The following is a 16,697-nucleotide window of genomic DNA, read 5'->3' on the forward strand; positions in this document are numbered from 1 at the left end:
TTTTTTTTCATGACGTCTTTGACGTCTTGTGGCACACGGGGCGTCAGGCCTCATGACGTCTTAAGTAAAACACAAAAAAACAACAGGCTTGCCCTAAAACATCGATTTAGCCAATTTAGACCTGGAAAGCCTATAGTATACGTTGTTATACCTTTCAATCCGGGAAAGCATCCGTGTCATTATATCGTCGCTGTCCAGCAGAAACCTCGCATCTCCAGGTTTCACATTTGTATTCTTTATTTTCATAAATTAAAGCCTTTTTTCATCATACAAGAGTGTCGCACAAAAGTAGTGAAAATAGCAGATCTACAAGCACACAACGCCAAGCGTCGCGAGACGTTGTGTGCTTGTAGATCGTCTATTTTCACTACTTGAAATCGTTTTAAAAAAATAATAAGAACAGTTTTGGACAGGTTTCCACCCGTTTTTTCAGAAAACTTAGGTTAGGATTTAGAAGGTCTTTGTAGAATCGGCCTCACATCTTAAATGGTTCCAAATGTTCTGATCACAGAGCTCTGGTGGCACAGGGGTAAAGTACCTGCCCACCACCACGGAGTGGGTTTGAATCCACTGGCATGCATCCAGCTTCCAGCAGAGTGTCTAGACGACCAAAATTGGCCCGTGTTTGGGTGAGGGAAGCCGGACTGCGAGGTAGATATTTGTCACTGCACACACTCCAATGGGCCTGAGGGTGGCACCTGTCAGTGGGGAATGTTGAGCGGGAGGAAGGCTCTACTTCCTCCCAGTGGGGGCTCCTCACTGGCAAGTGAGCCAGTAGGGTACAACAGCAGTTGTAAGCAGAGGGAGGAATGAATTGGCTTAACGTCTCTACATTGCGGAGAAAAAGGTGTCAAATAATTGGCTACTCTAAATAAAAATGTTAAAAAAAAGGAAATAAGAGCCCTAAGAAAAGCTCCCTTGTCTCTAGTGTATCATCTCTTCCATAGGAACTTATCATTGGTCTTCCAGAGCCCAGCGCTCTTTCCATCCTCCCCTGTTCTTGTCCTCCCAGCCGTGGGCTTGGTATTACTAACGCAGACCCTCTCCACCTCCGACGGGTCTGTCAGCTTGTTGATGCTCTCCTCATTTCCCTCGTTCAGGATGTCCCAGAAGTCTTTGCGGCTGCCCTTTGACCTCTGGGAGGGCAAAGTGGCCATGAGTGCTGGTGGTGTGTGTGAGATGGGAGTGGACGGCGGGCGTGCAACTGCTGTAGTGTCAGGACTTGGCGCGAGCGCCGAGGTCGTGGTGGGCTTGCTTAAGTTTGCTGAGGCAGGGGGTGTTTTAGGGGGTCGTGCAGCCTTGGGTTTAGATCTAAACAAGTCGTCCAGAATGGAGGTGTCTCCTATCAGATCTGTGAGGAGGCATCCCAGGCGGCCCTTGGATGTGGACGGAGCATCGTTGGGAGGAGACGGTGAGTGAAGGTTGTTTCTCTGAATCCTTGCAGCTCCACTGGTCCTAGCAGAGGGCCTCGGCTCTCGCTCCCTTCCCTGCGCTGTGGGTTTGGATGATGTGGCGGGCTGACCATGGCTGACATCCGGAGAAGAAGGGGTATCTGTGTCTCTGTGGTCCAGGAAAGCAGCAGCCTCCTTCCCGGGCCCCATACCACTGCTGCTGGCCATGTCTGAGCCAAGACCACCACCATCAATAGCAGCAGTAGCTGTGAAGGCTCCACAAGTGGAAACACTAGCCCTCTTTATCCTCTTGTGTTCTCTGGCCATCTCCTCCCGCTCCTCTAACTGAGGGTTTGGAACATCAATCTGGGGTTCTTCAATATTTCTGTATGGGGTTCTGGGCTTTTTCTGGCGTCGTGGACCAGACTTCTGTGCGGTTCTCGACCGAGAGTGAGATTCTATACCGGCTTTGTGGGAGTGTCTTTTGTTTGTGGCCATATGTTTGGATGTGGATGATGATGAGGAGGGGGGTTGTGCGGTGGTCGTCTCAGGCTGGGGCTGGGCTGAGTCAGGTTCTGGGAAGTGTTTTCTGACCATGTTGGCCAGTTCAGGGTGGTCCAGTGAGGTGTAGTACTTTTGTAGCCAGGTCAGCCTCTGGGCCGAGCTGCTTCTCAGAACCTCTTCTGCAAATTGACGGACTGAAGGTGACTGGAACTTTGCAGACATTTCCTCCAGTTGCTGCCTGCAAGAAGCACATGCAAAATGTTTTTTTAAGTATATTTGCACGTGCATAAAGAAATGCGCACACATTTCATACACTCACCATGTCGGATGCAAGAACGTTCGAGGCAGAACTCGCCAAACACACCTTCTAACATCCATTTAAGCTGACTGAGCTGTGAAACCCGTAGTTAACATAGGATTACATCTGCCATATGCGAACATAAGCTACTTAAGAGAACCACAGGAAAAAAGTGCTGCGTTACTTGAAACGGCAACAGTACAGTAGCTGCAGGCCTATACCATTAATCATATATTCTGTGGTTCCATCAGGCTCAGCCTCAGATGAATAGTTCCCTACATAATATACAGGCTAATATCCAGACAGACATACAGTATGAGGTCTCTTTTCCCCCCCAGCTCCCAGTCAGTCATTAAAAACGTTTGGTCTAACCAGACTCTGGGACAGAAATACTTCAAAGCCACTAGTGGCGCAGCGGCATTACGAGGTGTTGCTACCATTTGTGGCTTTCATTGGAAAAACAATAAATAAAAGCAAACGGCAGTAAAAACCGCTGCGCATGCAGATTTAAATCATTTAACGACAGAGTTAATTGAGGGGGGGAAGGGATATCAATATAACCAGTGTATGTTTTCACTCCCTATCGAGACCCTGAGCAAAGACAAGTCTTCCCCAGGGGAGTGAGATTGGTGCCACAGGGATGTGTGTGTGTGTGTGTTGAGGGATATGCGAGAGTGACGCAACAAGACGGAGGCAAGTGTGTGTACATTATGTGCGCATGTAAGGATGTGTCTACGCGCGTGTGGGTTTGGAAGGCCTCAGGCAATCCATGTGTGTGTGTGTGGGGGGGGGGGGGTCTCAGGAGGGCTGTGGTTCGGGGAGGGGAAAAGTCCTGAATACAACTGGGTAATCTTTGGCGTGATGCTGGGAAATAGGTGGGAGGGAGAGCTCAGAGGTGGTCTCCCTCTCTCTCTCTCTCGGTCTCTCACTCTCTCCAAACACACACTTGCACACATACAGTACGTACCGACACGCACAGACAGCCCCTCAAGCCCAGGCGGGGGCGCTCAACACTGTGACTGCGGTGAGATTTGGCCTACTTCCCCCTCGCTGCCAGGAATTCCTTCTCCTCTTCCCAGCCCTCCTGTCCTCATCTCGCCAACTGCATTCTCCGCCCGCACTTCACACTATTCACATTCCCTGCTCTTCTCCTCTGGTCTATACTCGCCTATCCGCAGGCTTGTCTCCCCGCGCACCTCCATTATATCCCCCATTAGTTCTCTCATTGTCCTTATGTAATTTCTCCTGCATGCATACATTCAATATTTTTGCTCTCCTCTCCGTACCTGCATATAGCTCGGGGAGTCTGTCCAATGATGAAGGTTGTGTGTCCGGTGCGGTGGATGGTCTTTGAGGTGAAGGTGGGTGGGTGGTCCGTGCGAGGCCTCTCTTTAGCTGCCAGCTGCTCTCGGACAACAGCAGGGATGGGCGGGCAGTCTGGAGGAGTCTCATCATCAGACTCTGGACTCTGGAAGCCAGGTCAGATGTAACCATAGTCAGGGCTTGGGTCAATTCACTTACTGGTCAAGCAAGTTCAATTTTAAACGGGAACTACATTTCAGGGCTACACATTCATGCTCAATCATTGTTTTTAATGTTATTTTTTTTTTTCTTTTTTAGGAATTCAATTTTCAAATTAATCAAAACATTTGATTATACATATGGCCTATTCCAGAATTGCAGCATCTCCAAGATAAACCAATTTTATATTTATTATTTGGTTTTTCATAATAAATAAGTTTAACAGAAAATCATTCCTATTTCGTATTTGTTTTCTTTCTAATCGAAATGTACCCACAATTCTGGAACGGCCCATATATTCAGATTCTTTAGCACTCATGGGGTTAATCAAAACATCACAGAATTACTGTCATGTGAGAACTCACAAGTGATAGAACCAACAACATATTTCAGATTTGGGGCAATATAATTACAAAAGCGTGTAAACTGTACTAGACCACTACCAATGGGAAATCGACCTCCTCGGAGCCTAGAAGTTGATTGGCTGGGAGCTGAGAGTACATGTTGCGTCCAAACACGTCTCGCTGTGCAGCCCTGCTGATTCGCTCCTCCGCCTTGCTTCCGCCCACTACGCGCTGGTTAGAGTGAGTATATACCACCCCCTGTACCCCACCTATAAAAAAATACAAATGTACAATTTAAGACCAGACAGACAGACAGACAGACAGACAGACAGACAGACAGACAGACAGACAGACAGACAGACAGAATCTCACCTAGCACATTGTCAATGGTCGCTTCCATTCCTTTGGATCCTGGGGCTGTCGGAGACGTCAGTCCTGTGAATGAGACAGCTCTGGGTCTCTCGGGAGGACCCACCCTGTCTGTCCTTTCTGCTACTTTATGACCACCTGTCTGTCCTCTTTGTCCATCTCTCAACACGCCGGCGCTGTGTGTTTCCATTTTCAGTGAGGTTGTTGTAACATGGCCTCTCATAGGTCTCTTAATCTGAGTATGTTCTTCATCTGAGGAAGTGAATGACTCTATGTGGTCAGTGTGTTTGGACCGGGGCTGAGCCCCTCGTCCTTTGTCTCCCCATCTTGCCCTCTTGGGTCGAGTCACCGAACCCAATTCCAAGTCGTCCGACTCGTCGGAGTGACACGCGGCGTGATGTGCTCTGCGTAACGTTTTGGCCTTGGTAGCTTTTGCTTCGTCTGAACCCGAATCTCCATCATTTCCTTCCTCCACTATCCTGTTCTTTGCCTTCATCGCATCATTCAGGCCAGATTTCTCTCTCCCGCCGTTGTCCCGCTCGTCCAATGGAGAGGGTCCTCCTCTACCTCCATTCCTCCCATCCCCTGTCTCTGATTCCCTGGAAACGCCCGAGCGATTCATCCTGGCGTGCTCTTGGGGGGCCCCAGGCGAGGGGCCGTCTGTCTTCCTTGAGCTCCCTGTAACTTTCCCGTCATCCTCCAAGTCGCTCCTTCCCCCAGACTCCCCCTCGCTGTGACTACTGTCCCCCAGCCCTGACCCGGGCTTCACCACAGCCCTCTGAAGCAGTCTGGAGAACCCATGCTGGAGGAGACTCAGCCGGCCGGGATCTGTCGAGGCGTCCGCGGCCCCCGTCTCGTCCACACCACTGTGGTGCGGGGCCTTCCTCCTAGCCCCCCACCCCTCCTCATCCTCACTCCCACTGCTGAAGTCCAGCACCGCTCTGGCAGTCCCTGATGCATCCCTGTTCTCCTTGGCTGCTTCATCAGTCAGTTTGGGGCCATTTTCCTGTGACAGAATAGTAGTAACACCAAGTCACTGTCAATGAAAAGTACTTGCCTCAAACACGGCAATGAAATGAAAAATGAAAGCAGTCTCATCCATTCAGACCTATCCATCTGACAGTCCTCTGTAGGAAAACTGCCAGATGCCTGAAGCCATAAATCATAATAAACATAAACATGACACATGCCCTACAGAGTTGATGTAATGTGAGAAAAAAAACAATACGCTGCACTGTAACAGACATTCTATCTATGTGAATGGACCTTTATGAGAACGACCACCAACAGTGATGCTAAGTTCACAAAATTTGCCAACCAGATGACTCTTCTCATAATAGAGAGTGTGTGTGTGTGTGTGTGTGTGTGTGTGTGTGTGTGTGTGTGTGTGTGTGTGTGTGTGTGTGTGTGTGTGTGTGTGTGTGTGTGTGTGTGTGTGTGTGTGTGTGTGTGTGTGTGTGTGTGTGTGTGTGTGTGCATGCAAGTGAGAGACAGTATCTCCATGTGTGTGCGCGTTTATGCATGCCGTTGGGAAGGAACCTTTAAGTCTGTCTGTGAGTTTTATGAAGATTTAACCAATGAAAAGTATTAACAAGAGCTTGTGAACAAAATAATAACTACATTGGAAACACTTTATTCCTATTTTTCGGAGAAGTAGCGGTTTTGGACATACAAGTTTTCCCGCCCGACAGCGACGATGTGTTATGAAGCCCTGGTGTGTATGTTGTGATGGTCCTGCATCTCTGAATGGCCTCAGTGGTTAGAAAGTCCCATAAAGAGGACCGTGTGCTGTGCTGTGCAGAGCAGAGAGCCTTGGCTGGGAACTGTCACGGGATGATAAGGGGCATTGCTGTGTAAATAAACAGCTGAACAGCAAAAGATAGGCTTCAGTGTGGTCTGCTCCCTCCATTAGGACACTAGGTAATTATGGCCAGCTGTTGTTAGACACAGCATCAGAGAGAGAGAGAGAGAGAGAGAGCGAGAGAGAGAGAGAGAGAGAGAAAGAGAGAAAGAGGGGTATAGAGAGAAAAGGAGAGAAGAAATGTAGGGGGGATGGAGGACAAAGCGGAAAAAGGTTACATGGGAGGTGGGTTGGTTGACTGACAGACAGGAAGGCCCATGTGTGAGGTTCAGAACCATTTTTCACGTGGGAAATGGAGGGATGTGTGGGCCGCCTGGGAAATGAGAGGGAATGAGGGATGGGAAAGACTAGTGCCCTGCGTTCTGGGTCTCTGAGCACATCGAGAGTTACTCACGCCAACAACAGCCCTCTTCCTCTCCTCCTCCTCCCCCTCTTCGTCGTCCATCTGCGTGCAGGAGGTCATCATTACGCCAGCTTCCACTCGCCCCTCTCGCTGCGAAGAGGAAAAACCCATGTTAGTCCTGCAACCTCACATTAGCACGATCACATTTTTGTCTTCCTTCCTTTGTGAGCCATAACCATTTAAGCCCTATACACTTTGTTGCATGATAAATAGCAAAAATAGACTATCTACAAGCTCACAATGCATAGCATTGCTATTTTCGCTATTTCTGAAGGGGAGTAAAAAGTAATTTAAATTTTCGAAAGTGTTCCCGAAATAGGGATGTCAGGATGAATGCGGTTAAGACTTTAAAACCTGATTTATAGTTATACTCCATCATACAACGGTGTCGCTTGACTCGAATATACAAGCTCACAACGTGTCCTATGACAAGAGTATAAATTAAGTTTGAGGAAAATTTACGCCCGTACATGAAAGGTGCAGCGCACAATTTGTGCTCGCAATCTGCATGACATTATCCTCTGATATAATGTACTATGGCAGCAGGATGGAATTGGAAACATTGTGATACATTCAAGGATGTCTTTGATTTCTTCCAGTAATCATTGCATGACTGTTTATCTGCAGACCAGTGGTTCTCAAACTTTTACATTTCAAGGATCTCCATAAACTCTGACAGTATACAAATGGAACCAAATGGACCCGTCAGGGTCCATTTGGTTCAATTTGTATACTGTCACAGTGACAGATTTAGAAAAGAAACCCTGATAACCACTGCTGTAGAACGCGTTTTGATTATTTTTTAAATGGCTGTAATTACAGCCATTTCCCTTACAATCTTACTTTAATATAGACTACCTGTGCTAATATAGATCTGCTCTTTAAAAGGTGGAGAAATACATTTCCACGCAAAACAGACCTTCTCAAATTGGAATGCGTATTCAACCAAACATAATATCTCCTCCCGTTATTTGTGTGATCCTCCCTTAAATAGGGTGACGGAGAGAAGCACACTGCAATGATGTAAGGTATGCCTAGAGATGACAAGTAAACGATGCATATGCTGGTAACTAAAATGCAGAATCTATAGGTGAAGAATGCATCTGAAACTAGGCACAATATATCTGGTCTTGTGTGACTGTGTGCGTGTGTGTGTGTGTGTGTGTGTGTGTGTGTGTGTGTGTGTGTGTGTGTGTGTGTGTGTGTGTGTGTGTGTGTGTGTGTGTGTCTGTGTGTCTGTGTGTGTGTGTATTTGCACAGAAATGTCAAAAACTTCAACTTGGAAAAAATAAAATCTGGATCTGGTTGGAAATCTGACCTCTAGTATGGTGCGTGTGAGGCAGGTTCCCTTGGTCTGCAGTCTGAAGAGGTTCTTCATCCCAAACAGCTCGCCCTTTTGGTCATCGGTCCCTTGTACCGCCTCAAAGTACCGCCGGGCGCTCACCCTGCCCACCACTGAAGACTCTAGTTGCTAAAGGATGACAAAGAAGGGACAGTAATTAGCTATAAAGTCATTGCCATAGGCTAATTGATACATGTCTAAATATACCTATAGCGCCTCAAGGCCAGACAAGGAACTTTCACTTCAATAAGCCTTAAATACACTGAGGCCTTAGCCTGGTGCTGCAGTTCAACTTTTACATAATGAAAACCACATCTACCAATCACCTACTGAAACTACTGAAGATGATGTGTAAGTGGATACATTTATTTTTGACATAATCCCTTGTTTTTGTACATGCAATTATCTGGGGTGCAACAGTTAATCGAACGGAAGAGATTATAAAAAAATATTGATCATTGATCATTTAATAAAATAATCGATAAGTAATCAATCTATTTGGGCATGTCATACAGGTAGACACAGATCAATAACTTTCAAAGATAGTGAAAACAGCAGATTTTCCCCCCCTTTGTTTTTGCCTCTGGGGGCACCACCTCCTTTTTTTGTGTAGAGAAAGGAACTTGGCTTGGCTCCTCCCCCTTCTTAGTCCACTTCCTCCCGGGTGCTTATGTGTTTATTCCTACTAACAACACCACCACATGTTTAGGGCAGTGGTGCTGTCTTCAGAGATTAGTGAGATTGTAGATCGGCTATTTTCACTATTATTCTGCACTGTTTTTCAAACACTGTTTTTCGACAAAGTATAAAATAGGTCTGTCTACAGTATGTGGATGGAGTCTGACATCATTCTGAATCTGGTGCAGACTACACACATGCCTGTGCGCTTCCGACTTGCTTGTCAATCGGCTCGACAACAACAATGTTGGTGACGGTGTGACTAAGACATTAGCTGTTGTTTTTGTTGTTTGGTATGTATGGATTACACAGATTATCAAGAAGATCCACATTCTCTTAATTTCCAGGTTGTCGAGGTGCCTTCACATCGGGTGAGACATGACAGGTATGTTATTTTGAGTAATGTGATTACGATATTAATATTATGGAAGGTATATGACCTCAAGTCCAAGTACTAAAATCGTGGCACGGCCTCTTGGCACAGCCTCTTTAAAATCGTAGTGTTGTGGGCGCCCACTTGCAATATCCTGACGGCCCACAGGATAGGCGTTGCTGCCCTATATACTTGGTTGACAGGAGTCCCCTCTCTATACTTGGCTGCCTACACCAAATAAATCTCTTTGCTGAAGATAGCTGATCCACAAGCTCAAAATGTGAGCATGTAGAACTGCTATTTTTGCCAAATGTTCACCTATTATGACATGGTTAGAATAGGCTAGTTTGTTAAGTGGTTAAGTACCGCTCACAGTAACTGAGAGTTCATCAACTTGTCAAAGTTGATGGCTGTGTGAATGCAGGGTTAACAGTCCAGTACCTGTTTGTAAACTTGTCTGAGGTACATAACCTCCTCCACGGTCCCCAGTGAGATCAGCCGAAGCACACTCACATCCCTGCACTGGCCAATACGATAAGCCCTGACGAGACAAAATGTCATCATGCGTACAAAGGTTAAATGCATTTTCATGTGATGTGTCTCAAATCAGCATTACTGGCCAGGCTAAGCTACTGTCTATGGCACTGGTTCTCAGTGAGTGGTCCTTGAGGGAGTACAGAGGGTCCCCAATTAAACTATTGATGATAGTTAAGAACCAAATGGACGCTTACAGGTCTGTAACTCAGAGAATGTAGCGATGGAACCACATGGACTCTTACAAGTCCATTTGTACAATCTCAGAGTTAAATTAACAAGATTTTACAATGTGGATTAGTAAAGAAAAGTATCAAATGGAGTCAAGTGGCCTGATGCATATTAAACAGGGCTCCTTGACATTATAAGGTTGATAATAATTTGTCTATGGTACTTCATGTGGTAAGAACAAGATACAAAGCAAGAAATGTAGAAGATCTGCCTTGACTGATAAACTACCTGTCAATAGCCTGCAGGTCATTAGCAGGATTCCAGGTGGGGTCAAACAGCACCACCACATTGGCACCGACAAAATTAAGACCAAGACCACCCGCCCTGAGAATAGAAATGAAACATAGGCAATTTTAAGCCTGATTTATACTTCGTTGCGCACCGGTGTCACGCACCGAAAATAGACTACCATCTACAAGCTCACAACGTGTCACGCACCGCGTTGTGAGAATGTAGATCGGCTATTTTCAGCATGCTACCAAGTATAAATCAGGCTTTAGTAACAATGAATTTAGCAGAACATATTCAGCTAACTGTTGCTGGTGACGGTTGACAGGTAGACTAACATGGTAGAAACCAGACAGAGGCTGGTCAGAGGGCTGCTGTTGAACTCTTTGACGATCTTGAGTCTTTCTCTGGCGTTGGTGGTACCATCCATTCGGCTGTAGTCTATCCCTTCGGCCATACAGTAGCTCTCCAGCACGTCCAATAGCTGGGAATTCCAACACACACCCATCAGCTTTATATATATACACTGTAGTAATTCTAACTGTATGTTCTGAATATGTATTTAAGAGATACATTGCCAGCTCATAAACATTACATTTATATACATATTAATAGTTGTCCCATTTAGGCTTGCACAACCAAGTGCTGGCACTGCGATCCATAAAGAGTCAAGTTAGAGGCCTTTAAATATGACCTCATAGCAGCCAGAAGCCAGGAAATGTTATCATACTGTCTCAGGTGACAACAACCGTTAAACTTTGCACTGCAGCTAATAGTCTAAAAAGCCCATAATTGCTCTCACGCATAAAACCCCAAAGCTTAGCTATTAATCTAGCATGTCAACAGAAAACCATGTCTCCTTCTACCATTTGGTCTGTAAACAAGTCATCCACTTCAACAAAAGCAACAGCTAGAATGTGCTCTCTCTCTTTCTCACACATACTCACATGCATGAATATACACCACTTACCTTAGTGGAAAGAGAGAAGAGAAGCACTTTATCTCTCCTCTGCATGTAATATTTCAGCAACTTTTGCAGAACCTGAAGAGGAAGCATGGGGATGTTAACCAAAATGTAACTCCTCCTGCACTAGGTGGGTGACTGTGTAACATACACACACCTTCATTTTCCCACTGTACATGGGGTCTGACATGGCCTCGAACGCTTCGTCTTTGCGTCGCTGTACAAAGTCCGGAAACTTCTGGAAAACCTTCTCACAAACCTTTGTGACTAACTTTTTCTGGAAAAGAAAAGAAAACCACACAATGAGTAGTGTCAGTGAATCCCAAACCACAGTGGGAAGTCTGCTCGGTAACCCATGTGAAGATTTAGTGTCGCCTAACACTTGAGAGAGTGGTCATGATCTACGATACAATATCAGTTGTAGGACATGTCGCTACCTGTTGCTCGCTGGTGCCTGCAGTGGACTGGAGCAGTGCTGCATGGTTGGCTACCTTCCTCAGCATGGCCAAGTAACCAAAGTAGAGCTGCTTCATTCCCATACCCTCTGAGTTTGTCTGCAATAAGAGGAAGAAAGCCAAAGCCATAGTTTACTTTATCTCAGGCCTAGTCTACAGATACATGAGTACTTTTTTTAACAGAGTTTTTCCACCTTTAATTTTGAAAATAAATAAATAAATCCTGCCTACACAAGTACTGTTACAAAAACAAATCTCAGTCCAATGATATAGTGTGCAAAATGCACATTGAAGAAAAAAAAGAGATTAGAAAACAAGGTGTGAAATCTCTTCTTTTATTTATATGAACCGATTATTTGACAAAGGTTGCAATAATTCAAAGTTTATTCATACGCTTGTCCTTCCGGCTTTCTTTTACCTAAATACATTCCATCAAACTTTGGGCTCCAGTCTGCCTCCCAGTGCCTAGAACATGACATATCTGGCCTCTTTGCTATCATTTCAACTTTCTTACATATGCTCCAGCATTGCAAAAGAAATAGAAATTGTATATACCATCACCTAAAATGTTTATTTAAACGGAAACCCAGGAGTAAACTAACCTCATAGCAGCAGCTCTGTCGAGTAAGTCCACTCTCACAGTCGCACTCTTCTGCGGAGCGCAGGAGTAGTGTGACATCTTCACTTTCCAGGACTGTCTTATACACCGTCTCTTGGAAGTCTGTCAGAGAACAATACACCACCTAGAAAAAAACACACACACAACACAGTAGCTACTAGACTAGACCATTGGTTCTCAAAGTGGGGTCCAGGGACCCCCAGGGGTCCTTGGGGGGGTACCAGGGGGTCCCCAGCAAAGCTACTTAATATGGCGTCACAATCATTTTAACCAATTTAACCATATTTTATACTTTGGCTATTCAAAAATAGCAGATATACAAGCTCATAGCGCGGCACTCAATCTGCTATTTTTGAAAAATCCTGGCACCTTTTTGTTTTTAAGACAGGTCCGCAGCCCAAAAAACATCATTTTGGGGGTCCTTGACATGAAAAAGTTTGAGAACCACTGTACTAGACAATGGGTTTTAGGTTAAATACTGTGATGAGCTTGCGTCAGTTTGTCTTAGCGTACCCTGTCGTCCTTCTTCGGCAGCTGATCTTTGATGAGAGCTTTGGTCCTTCTGAGGAACCAATGGGAAATCGTCTTTGCCAGGGCCCGGACGGCCTTCCGCGCTGTTGCTAGGGTGCGCTTGGTTGCACTGTGTCTCTGTCCCTGCTCAATTGGAAATGAAACCGTGTTCTTGAAATGACCCAAGCTGCCGAGACAACTTGGTATCGCCCTATAAGAATATAAGACATGTTTAACATTTAGATTAGTAGGAAACTGACAAGATGGAGATAACGGCACACACCACATCATCAGTAATGACTTGACATCTTTAAAATGTGTTAAATAAATGTGCTTTCATAGTGTGCTGTTGAATAAAAAAAAGTGACGTACACGACACGTACCAATCCATGACACACCAGAGTTCCTCAAGGCTATTCTGTAAGATGGTGCCGGTGAGACCGATTCTGATCTAAAATGGTAAAATAGTCAAAACACAATGAATATCTAAAAACTGATACAAATTATATCATGAAATTGGTGCCAAAATAGCATTTGTATTAGTGGCAATAAGTGCACTGCTAGCATACTATTCAGAGTAAGACACAAAGAGGAGAAACAATAGGGGAGAGCAAAGCTGTTGCTGACACAAAATATGTAATGTACTGTATCCTTGTTACAAAATGTGGAACATATCCTTATCTATATGTAGCTCTGTGATTTTAAATAATGTGTATATAGCCTATAGCCTTACTTATGTGGTATGTGTTCTTACCAATTGAGCCACCAGGGCACTCCAAGAGATACTATGTTTTACCTTCCTTTTAGTCACAATGGTAAACAAATGAAAAATCAGACTGGCAACGATATACTAAAAGCAAATTAATCCCAACTGTGGCACCATACTGTAGAGCTCTGACCTCACATCTCAGCTCCTTCATGGCCTGGGTGATCTGGGATTTGGGGTTCTTTATCTTGTGGGCCTCATCCACAATCACAGCGGACCAGTCTATGCTGCAGGGAGCATAAATGCAACTTTCTGTTACAAACTGGAAGTATGTAAAATATAGAGCTCCATACAAGGTAAAAGTAACTTTAACAATATTGACGTGCAAAAATGAGTTTAAAAAGATAGAGGCACGTCTAACGTTTTTTTTATTGTGCACGAAAAAAAGAGTGTGTGTGTGTGTGTGTGTGTGTGTTAGGCCTACCTATTGAACTGGTCCAGAGAGAGGCGGAGGGTCTCATAGGTGGTGAGGGCGATCTCAGAGCGTCCATTCTTGATACGAGTCAGCTCCTCCTCTTTTCTCAGCCCGTGGACAACCACACACCGGAAGTGACCCCACGTTTCAAGCTCATCCTTCCAGTTATAAAGCACTGACAGTGGGGCTACGATCAGGAATACCTGGACAAAATTACACAGATATGTGTGCACAATGTTGGCAGGGCGTAGCCTATATACATATTCTATTACAGCCCTATAATGAAGTTGCTATAATGGATAAAATATCAAATGCAACTAAAATAAAAAGGGGGCACAGCAGCACTTGCATCGTATGTCTGTCTCATACAATGAAAATAATAGGGAATATACTGTATTAGGTTATATACTATATAGCCTAATATATACTATTATATACTGTGTAATAGTAAAGCATGTTTTTCCCCAAAACAATTCACGCTGTGATTCTGATATCACCTTCAGACTGCTACATAATACCTACTTTTTTAGGTTTACTCTGCTGGGAGGGCACCTGAGTCAATAGAAACTGAGGCCTGTTGTTTTCAATGTCCTTCCATGTCCCAGTTTTGTGCAACAGAGCAGCAAGGAAACCAATGACCTAAGAAGAAAAAGACAGACCGACAAACAGATGTCAATGGATTAATAGACAAATGACAAATTGCATAAATAAATTGTTTTGGAGCAAGACTTTGTTTGTACCTGTACAGTCTTCCCCAGGCCCATGTCATCCCCCAGGATACACCCTCTGGATCGGATGTAGTTGTTATAAATGAATCTGATGCCGTCTCTCTGGTAGTCCCTCAGGTATCTGTTGATGGTGTATGGGACCTCCTCGCCTTGAGACATGACCAAGGGCTCAGAGGTCCCATGGTGTCTGAAACTGCTGGGGAAAAAAGGTTTCTCCTCTGTCAAGTTATTACTAGAACCTATTTTCTGGAGTTTTGAGACAGGCACGCCTTCCTCCTCCCTCTGCCCTTTCTCTGCATCCTCAGCAAATACCACAGATGCAGTGGTATCGTTGCCATCAAGGGTAGGGAAAAGTCTCTGGATTGTGGCTTCTCGCAGGTTTCCATCTCTAGAGCTGGGAGCCAGGCATCTGTCACCTTCGTGCCATGTTACTGTTAAAAGACATGACGTAAACTGGTTGGTTAACTTGTAATCTAGCATTCTGTCATTACTATATTGACGCAGTGGTGGAAATTAACTAAGTAGATGTACTCAAGTACTAGTACTTAAGTACAATTTTGACGTGCTTTTACTTTGCTCGAGTATTTCCAATTTTTCTATACTTTTACTTCTACTCCACTACATCTCAGAGACAAATACTGTACTTTTATGCCACTACAATCATTTGAAAACTTTAGTTACTAGATTTTTTATATTATTACAAAACATACATTAACCACTTTAGCCCTACATACATTTCGGTCATTTGAAAATAGCCGATCTACAAGCTGCTATTTTGAAAAGATTTTTATACATTTGAAAACTTGTGAAATGGGACATTCTGCATAATGAGTACTTTCTACTTTTGATACTTTAAGTACATTTTGACACCAATACTTTTGTACTTTTACTGAAGTGAATTTTGAATTCCGGACTTTTACTTGTAACAGTATTTCTACATTGCAGTATTGCTACTTTTACTTAAGTAAAACAACTTTTTCCACCACTGTATTGACAATAATAAGATACAGATTGAGAGGAAGTAGCTAAAGAGTCATTTGAAATGTCAAATAAATGTCACACCATTGACATCAGATGCTGAAGCCATCAGTAAAGCATTGCCAGGCTCTTCTCTTCAAGCTGTGGATGTAAAGTTAGTTTAGTTTTAGTTTATTAGCACATTGTAATATAAAACAGAAACAATACATATCAATTATCAAATAAAACAAATTATTGTGCGAGAAAAGGAAGAAGGCAGCAGCAGAAGGCTGGAATCTTTTCCTTAATGGAAGAGGTCATTAAAATAGCATAGATTAAAAGTTCAATTAGAACTAATACAAATTAATACAAGTTTACAAGAGGAGCAGCAGCAGTGCAATAAATAAATAAAAACACAAAAACTGCATAAAAGAAGAAAAAGACAGAACAACGAATTGGTAAATATTACAAATCAGAATTAAATCATATTAAGTTAGCTTTAGTTAGCATGCTTAGCTAGCCCTAGACTGGAAATCTGCATACAGAGGTTTATATTAAGAATATATTGATTGTTTCCGTTAATTACCTTGAATAAAAGACTAAGGTTGTTGTTTGTGTTCAAGGAGAAAGTTCATTGTGGATATTAAAGCCTCTTTGTTTATCTGAAACGCACTGACTCTCTGCCTGGCAACAACAGCACTGCCAGCGTTGCCATATTTTGTGAGAGAAATGAGCAACCAGGGTCTAGGAAAACAAGCCCAAAAGAAGGCCATATGAGAACTATTTGAAAATAGCCAATCTACAAGCTCACAACGCGTCACGCGTTGTGAGCTTTTAGATCTGCTATTTTCAAAAACTCTTGCAATAAAATGTGGACTATTTGGAACACAAATGCTCCCCTGGGCACAAAACATTGTCATATAAATCTTTTAGAACCACTGGTTTAAATAATAATATATTTTTTTGGAAGCAAGCCTAAATAAGCAAGTACACTTAATTAGTTTAGAAACAAAACAAGCCCAATATTTACAAGCAACTTGTACAGAAAAACAAGCCCAAAGTCGCTTATAATAAGCGGACATGGCAACACTGAGCACTGTGTGTGGCTAGTGGTCGATGTTTATATATTTTACAACAAGACTCGCACTTTCCAAACATATGACTTACTGTAAAATAAAATCTAATGAATTCAACTGGCTAATAATT

General features: G+C 43.8%; 1 protein-coding gene across 2 annotated transcripts; it reads right to left on the reverse strand.

Moving 5' to 3' along the window:
- Positions 1-393: 393 nt before the first annotated feature.
- Positions 394-16,199, reverse strand: ercc6l2 (excision repair cross-complementation group 6-like 2). Of its 2 annotated transcripts, none has more exons than XM_080433389.1 (21): positions 16,078-16,199; positions 15,597-15,653; positions 14,547-14,965; positions 14,329-14,445; positions 13,816-14,009; positions 13,525-13,618; positions 13,009-13,076; positions 12,629-12,836; positions 12,099-12,239; positions 11,479-11,595; positions 11,199-11,318; positions 11,048-11,119; positions 10,416-10,561; positions 10,078-10,173; positions 9,526-9,625; positions 8,010-8,162; positions 6,683-6,781; positions 4,431-5,433; positions 4,173-4,327; positions 3,480-3,661; positions 394-2,133 (listed from the first exon to the last, which is right to left on the reverse strand). In XM_080433389.1, exons 2-21 carry the CDS (start codon positions 15,619-15,621, stop codon positions 933-935), a joined length of 4,710 nt encoding a protein of 1,569 aa, XP_080289515.1. In that variant the 5' UTR covers positions 15,622-15,653; positions 16,078-16,199; the 3' UTR covers positions 394-932. The 2 variants fall into 2 exon arrangements, with proteins under 2 accessions (XP_080289515.1, XP_080289514.1); XM_080433388.1 differs by having other exon boundaries at positions 4,158-4,327.
- Between the last annotated feature and the right edge of the window lie 498 nt (positions 16,200-16,697).

This window comes from Gymnoscopelus braueri (assembly GCF_963280865.1).
Source record: "Gymnoscopelus braueri genome assembly, chromosome: 7".
NCBI classification, from domain to species: Eukaryota; Metazoa; Chordata; class Actinopteri; order Myctophiformes; family Myctophidae; genus Gymnoscopelus; species Gymnoscopelus braueri.

Coding starts and splice junctions, on each gene's coding strand:
- ercc6l2 (XM_080433388.1), bottom strand. CDS start 15,621: ATGGCTTCAGCATCTGATGTCAATG. Junction 14,446..14,546: donor GCCTGGGGAAGACTGTACAG/GTACAAACAAAG, acceptor TTTTCTTCTTAG/GTCATTGGTTTCCTTGCTGC. Junction 13,077..13,524: donor TGAAGGAGCTGAGATGTGAG/GTCAGAGCTCTA, acceptor TTACCATTTTAG/ATCAGAATCGGTCTCACCGG.